We start from the raw sequence: 16,265 nt of genomic DNA, 5'->3' as shown, positions 1-16,265 counted from the left end.
TTCCGCTCTCTCGCGAGGCCTGGGGGGAGCGCGCCAAATTTCTCCCGGAGAGCGGCGGCGGCCTCGGCGCGGCGCGATGGTTTGGAGGGACGGCGGCCGGCGTCGCGCGGAGCCGGGCCCGGACGGCGAGGCCAGCCGGTGAGGGGCGCGGGGGGACGCCGGGAGAGGGCGGGCGGGCGGCGGGCTGCCTTCTGCGGAGCGCCTAGCGCGTGGCCGCGGCGCGTTCCTCCTGGGCTGGCGCTGGTTCCCGCGGACGGAGCAGTACAGCAGCCTCCCGTGGTTTGCAGAGCCGGGCCGGGGAGCGCGACCCCGCTGGGTCACGGCGCGTGCGAACGCTTCTCCCTCACCTCTCTCCCGGCTGGCTGCGGGGCGCCGTGGAGCTGTGAGGGGACCGGGAGGGGTGTGCGGGGGGGGCTGTGAGGCGGGGGTGGGGGGGGGCTGTGAGGGGACCGGGAGGGGTGTGCGGGGGGGGGGCTGTGAGGGGACCGGAGGGGTGTGCGGGGGGGCTGTGAGGGGACCGGGAGGGGTGTGCGGGGGGGGCTGTGAGGGGGAGGGGCGGGGGGGGGGCTGGGGGACGGGGGGTGTGCGGGGGGGGGCTGTGAGGGACCGGGGGTGTGCGGGGGGGGACGTGAGGGTGTGCGGGGGGGGGCTGTGAGGGGACCGGGAGGGGTGTGCGGGGGGGGGGCTGTGAGGGGACCGGGAGGGGTGTGCGGGGGGGGGCTGTGAGGGGACGGGAGGGGTGTGCGGGGGGGGGGCTGTGAGGGGACCGGGAGGGGTGTGCGGGGGGGGGGCTGTGAGGGGACGGAGGGGTGGGGGGGGGGCTGTGAGGGGACGGGAGGGTGTGCGGGGGGGGGCTGTGAGGGGACGGGGGGGGGGGGGCTGTGAGGGGACCGGGAGGGGTGTGCGGGGGGGGGCTGTGAGGGGACCGGGAGGGGTGTGCGGGGGGGGGGGCTGTGAGGGGACGGGAGGGGTGTGCGGGGGGGGGAGGGGGAGCTGTGAGGGGGGACGGGGGGGGGGGGGGGGCTGTGAGGGGACGGGAGGGGTGTGGGGGGGGGGGCTGTGAGGGGACCGGGAGGGGTGTGCGGGGGGGGGGCTGTGAGGGGACCGGGAGGGGTGTGCGGGGGGGGGGCTGTGAGGGGACGGGGGGGGGGGCTGTGAGGGGACCGGGGGGAGGGGTGTGGGGCGGGGGGGGGGGGGGGCTGTGAGGGGACCGGGAGGGGTGTGCGGGGGGGGGGGCTGTGAGGGGACCGGGAGGGGTGTGCGGGGGGGGGGCTGTGAGGGGACCGGGAGGGGTGTGCGGGGGGGGGGCTGTGAGGGGACGGGAGGGGTGTGCGGGGGGGGGGCCTGTGAGGGACCGGAGGGGTGTGTGCGGGGGGGGGGGGGGGCTGTGAGGGGACCTGGACTGTGTGTGCGGCGGGGGGAGGGGGAGCTGTGAGGGGACGGGAGGGGGGGGCTGTGAGGGGACCGGGAGGGGTGTGTGCGGGGGGGGGGGGGGGGCTGTGAGGGGACCGAGTGTTTTGTGCCCCACAGGGGCCTGGGCTGGGGTCAGTGAGCCGAGCCCCACCGCCCGCCCCGCAGGCTTTGTGAATAGAAACAAGTGAACCGATCAGGGCGGTCAAGTAATGTCTTTCAGATAATGTGTTCGTTGCAGAAGTTCACCCTTAGACAACAAAAAGTACATATATTCTTACATCGTGTTGATCTTTAATAAATATCAGAAATGCTGTTTGTTGAGCGTCCAGTGTGAACAAAGAATCCTGTCTATCATATGCATATGACTTGTCACTGCTCGTTTTTTTGGCAAAACTAGAATCCAGTCCAAATTGGTCATCAAGATTCTTGCTTTTTTTAGTACCCTGCTGCCAACTTTGCAGTTTTCACTGTTTCTTACAATATGCATCAAAACCTCCTACGGTAGATATGTTACTTTTATTTTACCAAGAAACAAACTAATAATAAATTTGAACGCTGTCACTTTAGAAATAAATAAAAATACAAAGAAACAATTTCTTTGAGTTAGTTGCAGATTCTTATGCGGTTGTAAGAAATTACACAGATCCCATGCACCCTTAAGCCAGTTTCTCCAAGTGGTGATGTAGTTTACTAGATCACAAGGTCACAACCAGGAAATTGATGCTCATACACTGAATGGACACTCGTTACCTATTATGTGTGTATTTAGTTCTGTACACATTGTGTGTTTGTGACCCTGGCCATAAGCAAGACACAGAATAACCCTTTTGTAGCCATGTCCACCTTCATTCCTCCGTCTTCCTCATCCATGGCAGCCACTAATCTCCACCTCTAATTTTCTTTCAAGAATTCTACTTAAGTTGGATTAAAAGTGTTTAATTTTGGGAGGTTGGCTTTTTTCACTCAGCATAATTCCATTGAGATCCATCCAAGTCATTGCATGAATCAGTTCAGTTTCTTCTGTTTTATTGATGGGATAGTATTCCATGGGATGGATATTACATAGGTTAATTATTCACCTGTTAAGGGCTATTGGGGTTGTTTTCACGCTTTGGCTATAATGAAGTGGAATGAATGTTCACACATCAGTATTTGTATCAATGAGTTTTCATTCCTCTGGGGCAAATGCCCAGGAGGGGTGGGCAGAGAAAGAGTTTTTTTGTTGTTGTTTTGCTTTAAGATTTATTATTTATTTATTTATTATTTATTTATTTATTTATTTATTTATTTAGATTTTCTTTATTCATAAATAAATAAAGAAGGGGGAGAGGCAGAGACACAGGCATAGGGAGAAGCAGGCTCCATGCAGGGAGCCCGCTGTGGGACTCAATCCTGGGTCTCCAGGATCACACCCCTGGACTGAAGGCAGCGCTAAAGCACTGAGCCACCAGGGCTGCCCCAGATTTTATTTATTTATTTGACAAAGAGAAAGGTTAAGGAGGCAGAGTGCTAGGCAGAGGAAGAAGCAGACTCCCTGCTGAGCAGGGAGCGGATGTGGGACTTGATCCCAGGACCCTGGGATCACGACCTGAGCTGAAGGCAGACAGTTAAATGACTGAGCCACCCAGGGAACCCCAGAGAGAGAATCTTAAGCAGGCTCCATGCCCAGTGTGGAGCCCAGTGTGGGGCTCAGTCTCATGACCCTGAGATCGTGACCTGAGCTGAAAGAGTCAGGCACTTAGCCGACTAAGCCCGTGGGGTGCTCCTGGGCATTTTAATATCTTATAAGGCAGCAGTGGCTTGCCATGATGGTTATTTTTATTAGTGTTCTGGTTACAGAGTTGAATAGGTTTTGGAAAACAAAAAACAAACAAAAAAAAATGAATAGGTTTTGAGGCTCCTGCCCCAGTCATGGTTCCTGCAGCTTCTGTTATTTTAATGAACTGTTTGGCCAAGGCTTTTCAGGGAGGCATCTACTATGTGGCATCCAAACTGCTTACACTGGGTGAACTGAGGGTTGCAGGAATAGTGTCATGATCAGTGAAGACAGAATTTCCTTTCTCCTTTCATTCAGGGATGATGGCCTCTCCTCTTCTGTCTCAGCACTTAAGCGCCTGGAGCGCAGTCAGTGGACAGATAAGATGGATTTGCGGTTTGGTTTTGAGAGACTCAAGGAGTCTGGGGAGAAGACGGGCTGGCTCATCAACATGCACCCTGTAAGCACCTGGGCAGTTGCACTCTCCTTGTGGCTTAGGCCTTTGAAGAGTGGGTAGTGCAGCTGGAGATGGGATTGTTTGTAGCTCTCCTCCTTATTTAATGTCACTGGGCTGTATAGAGGTTACTGGGAATACAAAACTGAGGGGTGTCCCTGTTAACCTATAAAAAGTTTTCAAAGATGAGGGAGAGATTGAGAGAAATCCTCATTTGGAAGATGTGGTATGGTCCTTGTGAGTAGGGTTGGTAGTGTTTATGTGGGGGTGGAGAAGGGTTTTGTTTTTGTGTTCAGTTTCCCAAAGAGTAGGAGCAAGAGGGTTCTTGTACTACATAGAGGATAACTTTGTGCCCATGTTGACTCATTCTCTCATAGACTGAGATTTTAGATGAAGACAAACGCTTAGTCAGCGCAGTAGATTACTACTTTATTCAAGATGATGGGAGCAGATTTAAGGTAAGCTCCTGAACCCCAGGCAGCTAAGACCCACTCAGTGATGAGGTATAGGTGGGGTCCAATATGGCAGGTGTTCATTTATCTGGGAGGAGAGGGGTTGGGAGGCTTCTAGTGTTCAGCTGCTTGAAGCATGTCAGGGACATGGACCCCTTGAAGCCACATGGGTCACTATTTAAGATATCATAACCAGCTTGGAAAGACAGAGATTTTGTTTGTCTCGGACTTTCGCTCCTGCCATATGTGCAGGTCCTAATTCCTGACTGTGTCATCTGGTAAAAGATGTCAAAGTCAAGGACACGTCGGATCTTGGCTGCTTGTGGGTATAACTGCAAATAGCCTGTCTTCACTTTTCTCCCTTTTTTTCTTTCTTATTGCCCCTGAATGGGTTGGTGGCTCTTGCAGGTGGCCTTGCCCTACGAGCCGTATTTCTACATTGCAGCCAGAAAGGTAAGTCTGTCGTCCATAGAATTAAGTCACATGACCTGTGCCTCATTTTATAGGGGGGGCTTCAGAACTGAAAGAGGCCTCTAGAGGAACATACAAGGAAAACAATAGTTTTTACTAAGTCTTTTCATTCTGATCTTGATTTAGGGTTGTGAACGAGAAGTTTCATCTTTTCTCTCCAAGAAGTTTCAGGGTAAAATTGCTAAAATAGAGACTGTCCCCAAAGAGGATCTAGACTTGGTGAGTATCACCTGGACCTTCCAGGGTAAATGAGGCTGGGTCTACCCTGCTCCTGGGGTGAGATGGGAAGAAGCCAAGTTGAGCATATGCGATGTGACTGTCTATATGTCTCCTTAGAGAATTCTAGTGGTATAGAGTTGGACAAAATGCTTTGGACTTGCCAACTCTTCTACTTGTGTATTTACTTTTGAGGTGTTCTCCCTTTATTTTTTTTTACCCCAAATAAAGTCCTTTTTCTCTTGAACTCATGAACACAATCTCATCACTTTGTAGCCAAATCACTTGGTGGGTTTGAAGCGAAATTACATTAAGCTGTCCTTCCACACTGTGGAGGATCTTGTTAGAGTGAGGAAGGATGTCTCCCCTGCTGTGAAGAAGAACCGAGAGCAGGGTCATGCTGGTGATGCCTACACAGCTATGCTGTCCAGGTAAGCCTTGTAAGCAGAGCAGCTAGGCGGTCCACAGGACTGTTTTCCCATTTTTCATAGGTTGACAAGATGAATAGGAAGCAGGAATGCTCAGCAATGAAGTTAGCCTTAAGGCTCTGTTCAGTGTGGATACGCTTGCAAGCAATTAGGTGGAATTTCTTTTTTTAAAATAAATTAAAATTATTTATGAGAGCAAGGGAGCAATGGGAGGGAAAGAGGGAGAGGAAGAGAGAGAATACTAAGGAGGTTCCATATCTAGCACAGAGCCAGGTAGGGGACTTAATTTCTGCATCTTGAGGTCATGACCTGAGCCAAAATCAAGAGTCACGCTTAACCTAGCCACCTAGGTGCCCCAGCCTAGGTAGAGTTTATGTGTTGCATTTGTGTTAAATGATTTCCTGGGTTGTAGTTTTAGCTGTGCCTCTTTTCTTACATAGGGGTGGATTTCTGGCTGTGATAGTAAGGACATTTTGGATTCCCAGTGACACTACTTTTTTTTCTTTTTTCCTTTTTAAGATTTATTTATTTGAGAGAGCGAGCAAGAGCTAGTGTGAGCCTGGGGAGAGGCAGAGGGAGAGAGAGAATCCCAAGCTGACTCACCGCTGAGTAGAGAGCCTGATGTGAGGCCTGATCCCAGGACTCTGGAATTATGACCTGAGCTGAAGGCAGACACTTAATCCACTGAGCCACCTAGGCACCCCAATTTTTAAAAATTTTGACTTACATTTTATAAGACACGTGTCCTTAGTGTGCATAGAATTTCCTCTGTATGGCCTGCTGCTTGTGGGAGGTTGTCATCCAAGGCCTTTCTCTAAGAAGAGCCTCTTTGGTCATCTCTGCCACCTCGATTTACCTTCTGTGTTTATTCCACATAGATTCTGGTCTTCCCTCTTTTTTGACCCCTAGTAGGGTATAGTTGAATAAGCTGGCCTCTCATTGTTTTGCAGCGTTCTGCAAGGGGGCAGTGTGGTTATTGATGAAGAGGAAGCCTCTAAGAAGGTCACTGACCAGTTGGACAATATTGTGGACATGCGAGAGTATGATGTGCCCTACCACATCCGCCTCTCCATTGACCTGAAGATCCATGTGGTGAGTGGGCCATTACTTTTGGGCAGCCGGATGGACAGTCAGGAGGTGACCCTGAAAGGGTAAATCTGTAGAGAAACACACCTCCCAGGACAGATGCAGAGCTCTTTATTAACGTGCTGCATGTCCTGCAGGCTCATTGGTACAACATCAGATACCGAGGAAGTACCTTTCCTGTGGAAATCACCCGCCGAGATGACCTTGTTGAACGACCTGTGAGCACTGCTTGCATTTCCTCCATCCTGACTTTTCCACTTATTTCTGGAGAGATCTCATTTGGTGCTGAAGGATGAATTTGATTCAGACTTGTTTCTTTTTCCTCAAATACTTTAAAAAGTTGCAGAAAAATATTTTTTTGGGGGGGTGGTCAGTTTCTGACCGAGTATAATTTCATTCTGTGCTTATGTATCACCATATGATGTCTGTGTTTGAACTGGGCTGGATCTGAACATTTGAGGGAAAGCTCTGACTTTCATTTTGAGTGGTTGATGGTGAAGTGTTGTGGTGAAAAATGAATTTATAACTGGCAGACCTTGATTCAGGATGGCTTTATGTTCTTGGGCAAGTCTGTACTCTGTTTTCTCATTTCCAGAATGAGAAAGCATTTCTACCACCATCTCCTATCTGGATTATCATAAAGGTCAAATTGAGGTCATGCATTTGCATGCACATCGAGAATCAAGTGTTCTGTAATTCTAGGATTTTCCTATCATGCTCCAACCTCTCATATATGTTTAAGTTTTCATAACCATCAGTGAATCATAGTATTCTTGATATAGGTCAGTCAACCCCCAAATGCCTGTCTCACTTCTTTTGGAACCTCTCCCTGTGGCAGCTCAACTCTTGCTTTTAGCAGCTGGAGGTGGAGGGGTGGGTGTTGAGAAGACCATTGGGGTCTCTGGAGCTCGGATTGGTTTATGTCCAGCTTAACAAGACATCTCATCCCTGCAGGACCCTGTGGTTTTGGCATTTGACATTGAGACAACCAAACTGCCTCTCAAGTTTCCTGATGCTGAAACTGACCAGATTATGATGATTTCCTACATGATTGATGGTCAGGTAAGTGGTATCTTTTGGGATTTAAGCTTCCTAGGAGCAGGAACCTTGTCTGGTCCCTAAACCAGAGCAGTATCCACACTACGGTTAATATATTTTGGGTGAAGGCAGCCTGGGTGGCTCAGCGGTTTAGCGCCACCTTCAGCCCAGGTTGTGATCCTGGAGACCTGGGATGGAGTCTCATGTCTGGCTCCCTGAATGGAGCCAGCTTCTCCCTCTGCCTGCCTCTCTCTCGTGCGTGTTCTCTCTCTCTCTCTCTCTCTTATAGATAGATAGATAGATAGATAGATAGATAGATAGATAGATAGATAAAAAATACGTGTGTGTGTGTGTGTGTGTGTGTGTGTGTGGTGAAAAATTAGCGAGTTGAGTTCAGGAAAGTGAACAAACAAGCCATACTCCTTCCTTCCAATAAAAATGTGAGACACTTGGTGCTCTTCTTGGGAGAACTGGGGGCCTTCCCATTGCTGCAGATTCCTATAGTAGGGTCTTCTGCGCCAAAAGTGGAGTGTTTTGGCTTTGTGCGTCCTAACTCGTGCTGACTGGCGCACGCACTTTCTAGGGCTACCTCATCACCAACAGGGAGATCGTTTCAGAAGATGTCGAAGATTTCGAGTTCACCCCCAAGCCAGAGTATGAAGGACCTTTTTGTGTCTTTAATGAACCTGACGAGGTAAAGAGGTATTCCTTGGGAGACTGCCTAGTATTTGGGGTGAAATGGGAGGAAGAGGCACAACCCAGCAGTGTGCTGGACTGGATATTGAGTGGTGTGGTCCTCATTCACATTGGTGGCACAGGGTGAGTGTGAAAATAGTGACATGAGGTCCCTGCTTTTCCTAAACTTGGGGAGGGGTGCTTGGAAATATAGCTCAAAGAGAAACAGAAATTCTCTGACAGCTAAGAATCATTGAATTCAGGTTCATCTAATCCAGAGATGGTTTGAACATGTCCAGGAGATGAAACCCACTATCATGGTCACCTACAATGGGGACTTTTTTGACTGGTAAGTCTGATGTCTTCTTTGTGAGTAACTAAAATGCGTTTGGGGGGGGGGGGATGTTGCACAGTGGTGTGAATATGCTTACTGGTGTGAATATACCGCTTACTGCTGCCGAACTGTACACTTACAAGTGGTTGAGATGGAAGGAAAGTGTTTGGGAGAGAACGGAGGGATGGGAGGAATGCCACTTGGTGGCCGAAGAGGCTCCTTGTATTTTGAGGAGAAGTGTGGGGGTTCCTGGCTTTGCTTGGGGGTGTGCTAGGCGCAATCTTCTTGTCTCTGAGGGACTAAAGGATAACTGCCCATGTGCTTGTCGGTCTGCCCTTATCCCTAGGCCGTTTGTGGAGGCCAGAGCAGCAGTCCACGGACTAAGCATGTACCAGGAGATCGGGTTCCAGAAGGACAGTCAGGGAGAGTACAAGGCATCCCAGTGCATCCACATGGACTGTCTCAGGTAGGCCCGGCAGCTCATCACACTATCTTAGGAGGGCCTTCTGTGACTGGCATCCAAAGCTCCTTTCTTGCACTACTGGTCCTGTCCACCTCCCTTTGAGGAAGGGGCCTTCTGAGAAGCAGCAGCCATCACCTTCGAGGACAGTGGCTGGGGCTCTGGCTAGGTCCAGGAATGTGCTGTCTTCGTCATGTGCTCTTATTCCTTCTGCCAGCAAACATGTTAGCATTGGACCTGCTAGGGAAGCCAGAACAGAAAGTTGGCCAAGTAGAGTAAGGTCTTGATGCTGTGAAAGCCCCCCACAAAGGTGGGGGTGCAGCAGCCAAGGATGTCCACACTGGAGATAGGCATTTGACAGGGCTCAAGGTGTTGAGAGGGAAGGCTGAAGGGAAAGGAGGTCTTGTGGGCCCCTGTCCCCTGTGGGGAGGTGAATTTTGGGGAGCCATTGACACACTTAAAGTTTTATCTTTTTCCTCTGTAGCCTTGGCATTACCGTGCATGGGTTGGAAGGGGCAGGCCAAATCATAATTAGAATAGGAGTGAAGAGGGATGGACTTGGGGCCGGGCCTGTGGTCCTCAGGGTTTGCGGTGGGCTTCTGGGCAAGGAGCACATAGGTTCTAGGTGTAAGCAGGCCTGGGAACCCCATTCCCATGGGGCACGGTAATCAGCGGTCTCTGAGGAAAGGTCGTAAAAGGATGGTTGGGGGCTCTCAGGGGAGGTGGCAATACTGGGAGGCCCCAGGGGGCATTTCTGGAGACAAGGATGGCAAGAGTGTGGAGGCCGAGGGAGGTGAGACTCGATGCAGTCAAGAGACAGCTGTGAGTGCTAGAGACCTAGCTGTGTCAGTCGTGGGCTGAGCCATGGGGAGGATGTGGAAATGGGCACAGGGTGAGGGGTGTAGGGTGGCTTCCTGTTTCCACGCTGAAGGGATTGTGTGAGGAGAGAACAGGACTTTAAAACTAGGGCCTGGGGCGGGGAAGAGCACAGCAGACTAGCAGCGCCCACAGGAGAACCTGGAGAGGTTGAGGGAGGCTGGAGGTTATGGGTTCCCACTTGCTCATCTTTATATTTCTCCATGAGGGAGAAAGGGAAGCCATGGGGCTCAGAGGACTGGCCCTGGCATGTCCTTGTGTTTGTGGGCACATGGGTGAAGCCAGCTGGATCTGGGGGAAAGGCTTCACGGGAGGCCAGGGCCTGCACTGTGTGGGGTCTCAGTGGAGATCTTTGGGGTGCCTGTTAGAACTGCATCTTTCTGGGGTATATGCAGCTTTGCCATCTCTTCATGGTTCTCGGTCTTTATCTTGGACTCATCTTTGACCTTTGGTCTTGTTCCCAGGTGGGTGAAGAGGGACAGTTACCTTCCTGTGGGCAGCCACAACCTCAAGGCAGCTGCCAAAGCCAAGCTAGGCTACGACCCAGTGGAGCTGGACCCTGAGGACATGTGCCGGATGGCCACCGAGCAGCCCCAGGCACGTGCATTTCCTCACCATGTCACTTTTAGCTTTGATGTTGTGCCTGCTTGGCTCCTTGTTGCTCTTACTCTCTAATGTTTTCTCCTCAGACTCTGGCCACATACTCCGTGTCAGATGCAGTGGCCACGTACTACCTGTACATGAAATACGTCCACCCCTTTATATTCGCCCTTTGCACCATTATCCCCATGGAGCCTGATGAGGTCAGTGCCTCTCCTGGCCCCATGTGCGCAGTGGAGCCGGGCCCAGCAACTGATGTGGATGTGGCTGTGGGATTTTGACATGTGATTGAGGCCTGGTGTCTCCCCCACAGGTGCTGCGGAAGGGCTCTGGGACGCTCTGTGAGGCCTTGCTGATGGTGCAGGCCTTCCACGCCAACATCATCTTCCCCAATAAGCAGGAGCAGGAGTTCAACAAGCTGACGGATGATGGCCACGTGCTGGATGCCGAGACCTATGTGGGTGGCCATGTGGAGGCCCTTGAGTCAGGCGTCTTTCGCAGTGACATCCCCTGCCGGTTCAGGATGGTGAGCCTCTCTCTGGTCTTCCTGGCCTCACCCCTTTTTTGCCCTGTGGATTCCTCCCCAGGCCTCCTTTGTCTGGCCTGCCCTGGACTTGGCTCCTCTGGAGCATTCTCTCCAGTGTCCCACCTGAGGCAGATTGGCTGGGGCAAGGGCACTTCCCATCTCATTCCTGTCTTCTCTTGGTCATTTATGCTAGAATCCTGCTGCCTTTGACTTCCTGCTGCAGAGGGTGGAGAAGACCATGCGCCATGCCATCGAGGAAGAGGAGAAGGTGCCCATGGAGCATGTCACCAACTTCCAAGAGGTGATGTTCCACCGGCCAGGGGAAATAGTCTTTGCCTGCCCTGCCTGTAGCCTGGCTTCTTTCAGTAGCGTGTTTGTCACGTACCTCCTGGGCCCTGACACAGGTGACACAGGGTCTCTTCTGGTCTGGCTGTGGGGGGCAGGACAGTGTTGTGGTCACAGTGAATGACCCAACTTGGAGACGTAGGAGAGTTTTACAGGGAGACGGGGTTCTTGGGCTGGCTCTTGGAACATCATGGTGGGTGGATGTAGGGCAGAGGTGAGTGCTGGCTCTCCTGCTCAGTTCATTTGGACTATTCTATAGGCAATGAGGAGCCATTGGTTTTTATTTTTTGTTAAAGAGACTTTAAAAGTGCTGAGAGTCAGTTCTACGAGTGATGGAGTATAATATAGTGACCTTAACACCTATCAGATAACAGCACCATTTACAACGTGCCCCAAGCCTGGAGACCCCAGGTACCTCCCAGCTTACCAGTCCTGGTCTTTGGACACGGCACTTCTCAGGTGCCTCTGCTGAGCACTGCTCAGCACTGGGGTGTACTGAGAGAGACTAGTGGTTTGGAATTTTTACCAGTTTTAGGATTAATTTCAGGAAACATTCTAATAGGCAGAACTCAAGTCAATTTGCGTACTCTGGAAACTGAAGTGCTATGCAGCGGTTGTCAGCTCCAGTTGCCATTTGCTTCAGGAACTCTTAAGGGACAATATGTGAAGAGCGTCTAGGCTGAAAACCAAACATGAGTTAGCCCCTCAGAAGGAACAGATACTACTTTCAAGTTGAAGAAGTGGCAGTATGAGTGAGACCATGGTGTGCTGGGCAGCGGCCTCCCGACGCCTGGGGAAGCCCAGCAGGGGGCTCCCAGAGGACAGGGAGTGTGGTCTGCGGGCTGTCTCCACAGTGATCTAAAGGGCAGCCCAGGGTTTTTAGGGAAAGGACAACAGGCTCATCACGTTTTTGAGGGACCATCCCAGCTCCAGGATGCTGACAGGAGGCGCCAGCTAGGGGTCTCAGCAGCATAGGGCTCATCCTCTGGGAACTTTGCCTCCCGGGTAGCATTTCAGAACATGACTCAGGATAAAGAAGGATGGAGTGTCTGTTCTCCTAAAGATTCATTAGCTGAGAATTTAGTAAGAAACAGAAGGTATTGATGCTTCTGGCATTTCCCAATCTATAGGATAGATTTTACTTTTTTAGTTATGGTTTTTTACGATTTTTGGTGTGTTTTTTATCTTGACTGCTTTGGAGGAAGGGTTTTAAGGAGTCTTTTAATTCTAAGGGCATTTTTGTGTTCAAGTGATATTTCTCACATGACTGCCAACTTTAATATATGGCCACTTTCCTGGTTAATCTTGTGTCTATTTAGATGTTTTCCAGTTTACTCAATACGGTCTAAAACAGAAGTGGGCAGATGATAGCCTGTGAGACCCATGTAGCCACCAAGCTAAGAATGGTTTTCACGTTTTTAAAATGTTATGAAAAAAAAGAGTATGTGACAGAATGTGTGGCCACAAAACCTAAACTATTTATTATCTGGTCCTTTACAGAAGTTTGCCGCATTATTAGATTAACCTGTGAATATACTAGTTCTCAAACGTGGGGATTGCATTCCTTGGTGTTGTGTACATTTGGTGCAGAATGAATTTACCAAATAAGTGCATGTTAATGCTCTGATTTATTAAGTAGATGTTATGTTTTGGGGAGTGGATAAAAATATCTGTTCATCAGAAGCCATACTTTATTTTTTAGGACAATATTTTTGTTTCTGGAGGTTCTGTTCTTTTCTGATGTGCTTCATCTTTTTCTTTTTTTTTTTTTAATAGACTCTCTCTTCCTTTGTTTTAGAGTTTTAGTCTTCAGTATTTTTTTTTAATTTATTTATTTATGATAGTTACAGAGGGGGGGGAGGCGGGGCAGAGACACAGGCAGACGGAGAAGCAGGCTCCATGCACCGGGAGCCCGATGTGGGATTCGATCCCGGGTCTCCAGGATCGCGCCCTGGGCCAAAGGCAGGCGCCAAACCGCTGCGCCACCCAGGGATCCCAGTCTTCAGTATTTTTAATTGTGCTCATTTTCCCACATTTAGGAGATTTATTCTCAGATTCTCAGGGCTTCCTCCCACTGGGTATGCTCTTGGTCATGGGGTATTCTTCTCTCTGAGATTTGGAATGTGAATTTATATTCAGCAGAGGGTCTCAGGCTGAGACTATAAGGAGCTGTCAGGTTCTTTGATGTTGTTTCTGGCCTGGAGTCCCTTCTTATGTGGATCCATGGCTGGAGGGTTCCTAGACCAAGTGGAGAGTATAATGTCAACCACACACTTGTTGGAGGGACCAGCCTATGGTTGCCAGGTGCTCAGGAAGACTTTCTCCAGGAACCCAGAAGAGATGTGATTCTACTGAGCAGACTTCTCTAGTTTATCCTTTCACAGAGGTGGCCTTTGAGGATCTGGCCTTTATTTGGGGTTCTGTTTCGTCTCCCTGTTGTGTGCAGGTTGCCGCTTGCCAAGGAGGCATGGGAAATGTGTGGGAGCACTCCCACTGAGGGCTGAAATGGCCAGCCTTGGGAAGGCTTGTGTGTGAGGCTGGACTTGGGGTCCTCAACTTCCTTGGACAGGAGTGCTGCGTGAACTTTACTCACGTATGCAAACACCGTTCATGCCAAGGATCCGCTTTCTTTCTCAGAGTCAGCAGTGTGTGTGCAAGCAGAGGACCCTACCTGACCAGCCCCAGTAGGGACCGTGAGCCCCGGGCCTGTGAGCCTCCCTGCACCAAGGCACTTGGCATATGTTGTCCTAGTTTGATGCTGCGAGCATTAAGCTCATCCCAGCTCAAGCCTAACTTCCTGACTCTGCCCCATGTGCCTTTTCCCTTGGCTGGTTGAGTTCTATGTCCTTTCACTGTGAGTCACTGCACTATGGCGTGGTCCTGGGGACCCTGACACAGCCTGGTGTCTGCCAGGGCATAACCAAATTAGCTCACTGCTCTGGTTTTGAGTCTACTCTTTGCTTTTGCCCTCTGTGGGTAACTTAGAAGCTAACTTCTACATTTACAGGGTTCTCATATTTCATGCAGGATACCTGGGTATTTGGGATCAGGAGGGCTTTTTAAAGCTAACTGCTCATTTTCTGGTTTATAAAGAAATGCTGGAGACCATCTAGCACCGAGGATCAGAGCATAGCATTTGGGCTAAGGGGGCCTATGCTTGAGCCCCTGCTAATCTCTTGTGACTTCTCATCTATCAGGTGAGGGGTTGCTGAGGGAGGGGTGTCACATGCCCCCACCATGCGGGGCACCCAAGAAGAGTGCTGTTGATATTCTAGCCGGGTCTTATCCTCACTGATGGGCGGCCCTGCCGTGCAAGGCTACTACTGTCTTTCACAGTTTTCTCCCAACCCTGAAGGTCCTCTAGGGCAGAGGCTTCTGCTCCCCGAGATGCTGTCCTCCTTAGGGCTCTGTCTTTTCTTGCAAGGGTCCTGTACATCCAGGCCCTGGTGTTGGTGGCCATTGTTTACTGTCCTTCTGGGACCTACGGTGCTTTCTTTGTAACCGACCATACAATGACCATACAATCTCAAGTTTTTGCCTTGGGTGCCACTCCTTTGTCCTTTCTCCTAGGTGTGTGATCAGATTAAGACCAAGCTCACCTCCCTGAAAGATGTTCCAAACAGAATAGAGTGTCCCCTTATCTACCACCTGGATGTGGGGGCCATGTACCCTAACATCATCCTGACGAACCGCCTGCAGGTAAGACAGATTCCCACATCAGCATTGAGCTCTTTCTGCCCAGACCCTAACTGATGCTCCTGCTGCCCTGCCCTGCAGCCCTCTGCCGTGGTGGATGAGGCTACCTGTGCTGCCTGTGACTTCAATAAGCCTGGGGCCAACTGCCAGAGAAAGATGGCCTGGCAGTGGAGGGGCGAGTTCAGTGAGTGCAACACCAGGGCGGGGGTGGGGTGGCTCAGTGGGGACCAGATGCGTTGGTCCCTGTCATGGACTCTCCTCTGTCACCCTCCTAGTGCCAGCCAGTCGCAGTGAGTACCATCGGATCCAGCACCAGCTGGAGTCAGAGAAGTTCCCTCCCTTGACTGCAGAGGGTCCAGCCCGGGCCTTTCACGAGCTCTCTCGAGAGGAGCAGGCTAAATATGAGAAGCGGAGGCTGTCAGGTGAGCAACTTTCAGATGCTGTGCCGCCTCTGACTTGGGCCTTTTTTGGGTCGTGTTGGTACATCACTGCCAGAGGTCACTTAAAGGAGATGTTGCACTAGATGAGATCACTGTGAATGGGTTCTTCCTACAGCCTTTATTTCTTCTTTAGTCAGTGTTCAGATGATGAATTCTCCTTACTGTGCTCTTGAGGAATTTGGTCCAGTCACACTGGGGCTGTCCTTTTCTTGATAGGATAAACGAGCATGTATCTTCCTGACTTTTCTGCTGCTTTGTGTTAACCTAGAAAGCTGCATTTGTTGGCATCTGTTGCTTCCTAGCTTTCTTTGGCTATGTCCAGGAGGCCTGGCTCCCTCCTATGTGGAGTCTCTCATGCTCCCCTGCTCTCTCTGGGCCTCAGATTACTGCCGGAAGGCATACAAGAAGATACACGTCACCAGGGTGGAGGAGCGCCTCACCACTATCTGCCAGCGGGAGAACTCTTTCTATGTGGACACAGTGCGCGCCTTCCGAGATAGGCGTTATGAATTCAAAGGTCTCCACAAGGTGAGCCTAACCTTTATGAGGTCAGGACAGAGTCTAGTTTCTGAGATGAGACTCTTTCATATGGGCAGTTGTAGCTTCTCCACCTAGGATGTATGACTCCCAACCTCTAGGCTCTCGTGGGTTTGGAAAGTAACGAGTGCACAGTTGTTTTTAGCTTTTAAGAATTAAAAACTTGAGGCCTTGAAACTATTCTGAATAACTGCTTTTGAAATATTTATGTAGAGCCAGGGTCAACATACTATAGCTGAGTAGTCCATTTTTATCCACAAACTTTTATTGGGACTGAGCTGCATTCCCCTGCAGCAGGAGGTGAGCCCCTGGCACAGAAACAGGCTGCACGAGTACAGTAACCACCATGTGGCCCTTTAGTTTGCCAGCCTCTGATGGGAGGAGGCAGAGGGCAATTTACTGACAGGTTTCATTCAGTAGGATCAAGGAAGGTCCATAGCAACACCTCAGTGATCGTCGCAG

General features: G+C 50.8%; 1 protein-coding gene across 4 annotated transcripts in view; it reads left to right on the top strand.

The window, feature by feature from the left end:
• The first annotated feature begins 15 nt into the window (after positions 1 to 15).
• Positions 16 to 16,265, top strand: part of POLE (DNA polymerase epsilon, catalytic subunit) — a 50,571-nt gene continuing 34,321 nt past the window's right edge. For 2 of the 4 annotated variants that reach the window (XM_055321896.1, XM_055321897.1), the window contains exons 1-20: positions 18 to 138; positions 3,488 to 3,629; positions 4,001 to 4,081; positions 4,484 to 4,528; positions 4,673 to 4,765; positions 5,039 to 5,193; positions 6,141 to 6,282; positions 6,414 to 6,494; positions 7,231 to 7,338; positions 7,898 to 8,008; positions 8,253 to 8,338; positions 8,670 to 8,789; positions 10,124 to 10,256; positions 10,349 to 10,462; positions 10,573 to 10,785; positions 10,979 to 11,086; positions 14,701 to 14,829; positions 14,908 to 15,010; positions 15,102 to 15,248; positions 15,649 to 15,794. In XM_055321896.1, coding sequence (XP_055177871.1) covers positions 77 to 138; positions 3,488 to 3,629; positions 4,001 to 4,081; positions 4,484 to 4,528; positions 4,673 to 4,765; positions 5,039 to 5,193; positions 6,141 to 6,282; positions 6,414 to 6,494; positions 7,231 to 7,338; positions 7,898 to 8,008; positions 8,253 to 8,338; positions 8,670 to 8,789; positions 10,124 to 10,256; positions 10,349 to 10,462; positions 10,573 to 10,785; positions 10,979 to 11,086; positions 14,701 to 14,829; positions 14,908 to 15,010; positions 15,102 to 15,248; positions 15,649 to 15,794 — 2,319 coding nt within the window. In that variant the 5' untranslated portion in view covers positions 18 to 76. Of the gene's footprint in view, positions 139 to 3,487; positions 3,630 to 4,000; positions 4,082 to 4,483; positions 4,529 to 4,672; positions 4,766 to 5,038; positions 5,194 to 6,140; positions 6,283 to 6,413; positions 6,495 to 7,230; positions 7,339 to 7,897; positions 8,009 to 8,252; positions 8,339 to 8,669; positions 8,790 to 10,123; positions 10,257 to 10,348; positions 10,463 to 10,572; positions 10,786 to 10,978; positions 11,087 to 14,700; positions 14,830 to 14,907; positions 15,011 to 15,101; positions 15,249 to 15,648; positions 15,795 to 16,265 lie in introns of all 4 variants that reach the window. The other 2 variants (XM_055321899.1, XM_055321898.1) reach the window with 2 other exon arrangements.

The sequence above is a fragment of the Nyctereutes procyonoides genome, unplaced genomic scaffold, assembly GCF_905146905.1.
Source record: "Nyctereutes procyonoides isolate TBG_1078 unplaced genomic scaffold, NYPRO_anot_genome, whole genome shotgun sequence".
Lineage (NCBI taxonomy): Eukaryota > Metazoa > Chordata > Mammalia > Carnivora > Canidae > Nyctereutes > Nyctereutes procyonoides.
Note: the sequence above shows the minus strand (reverse complement) of the source record. Positions and strands in the feature narration are given on the sequence as shown.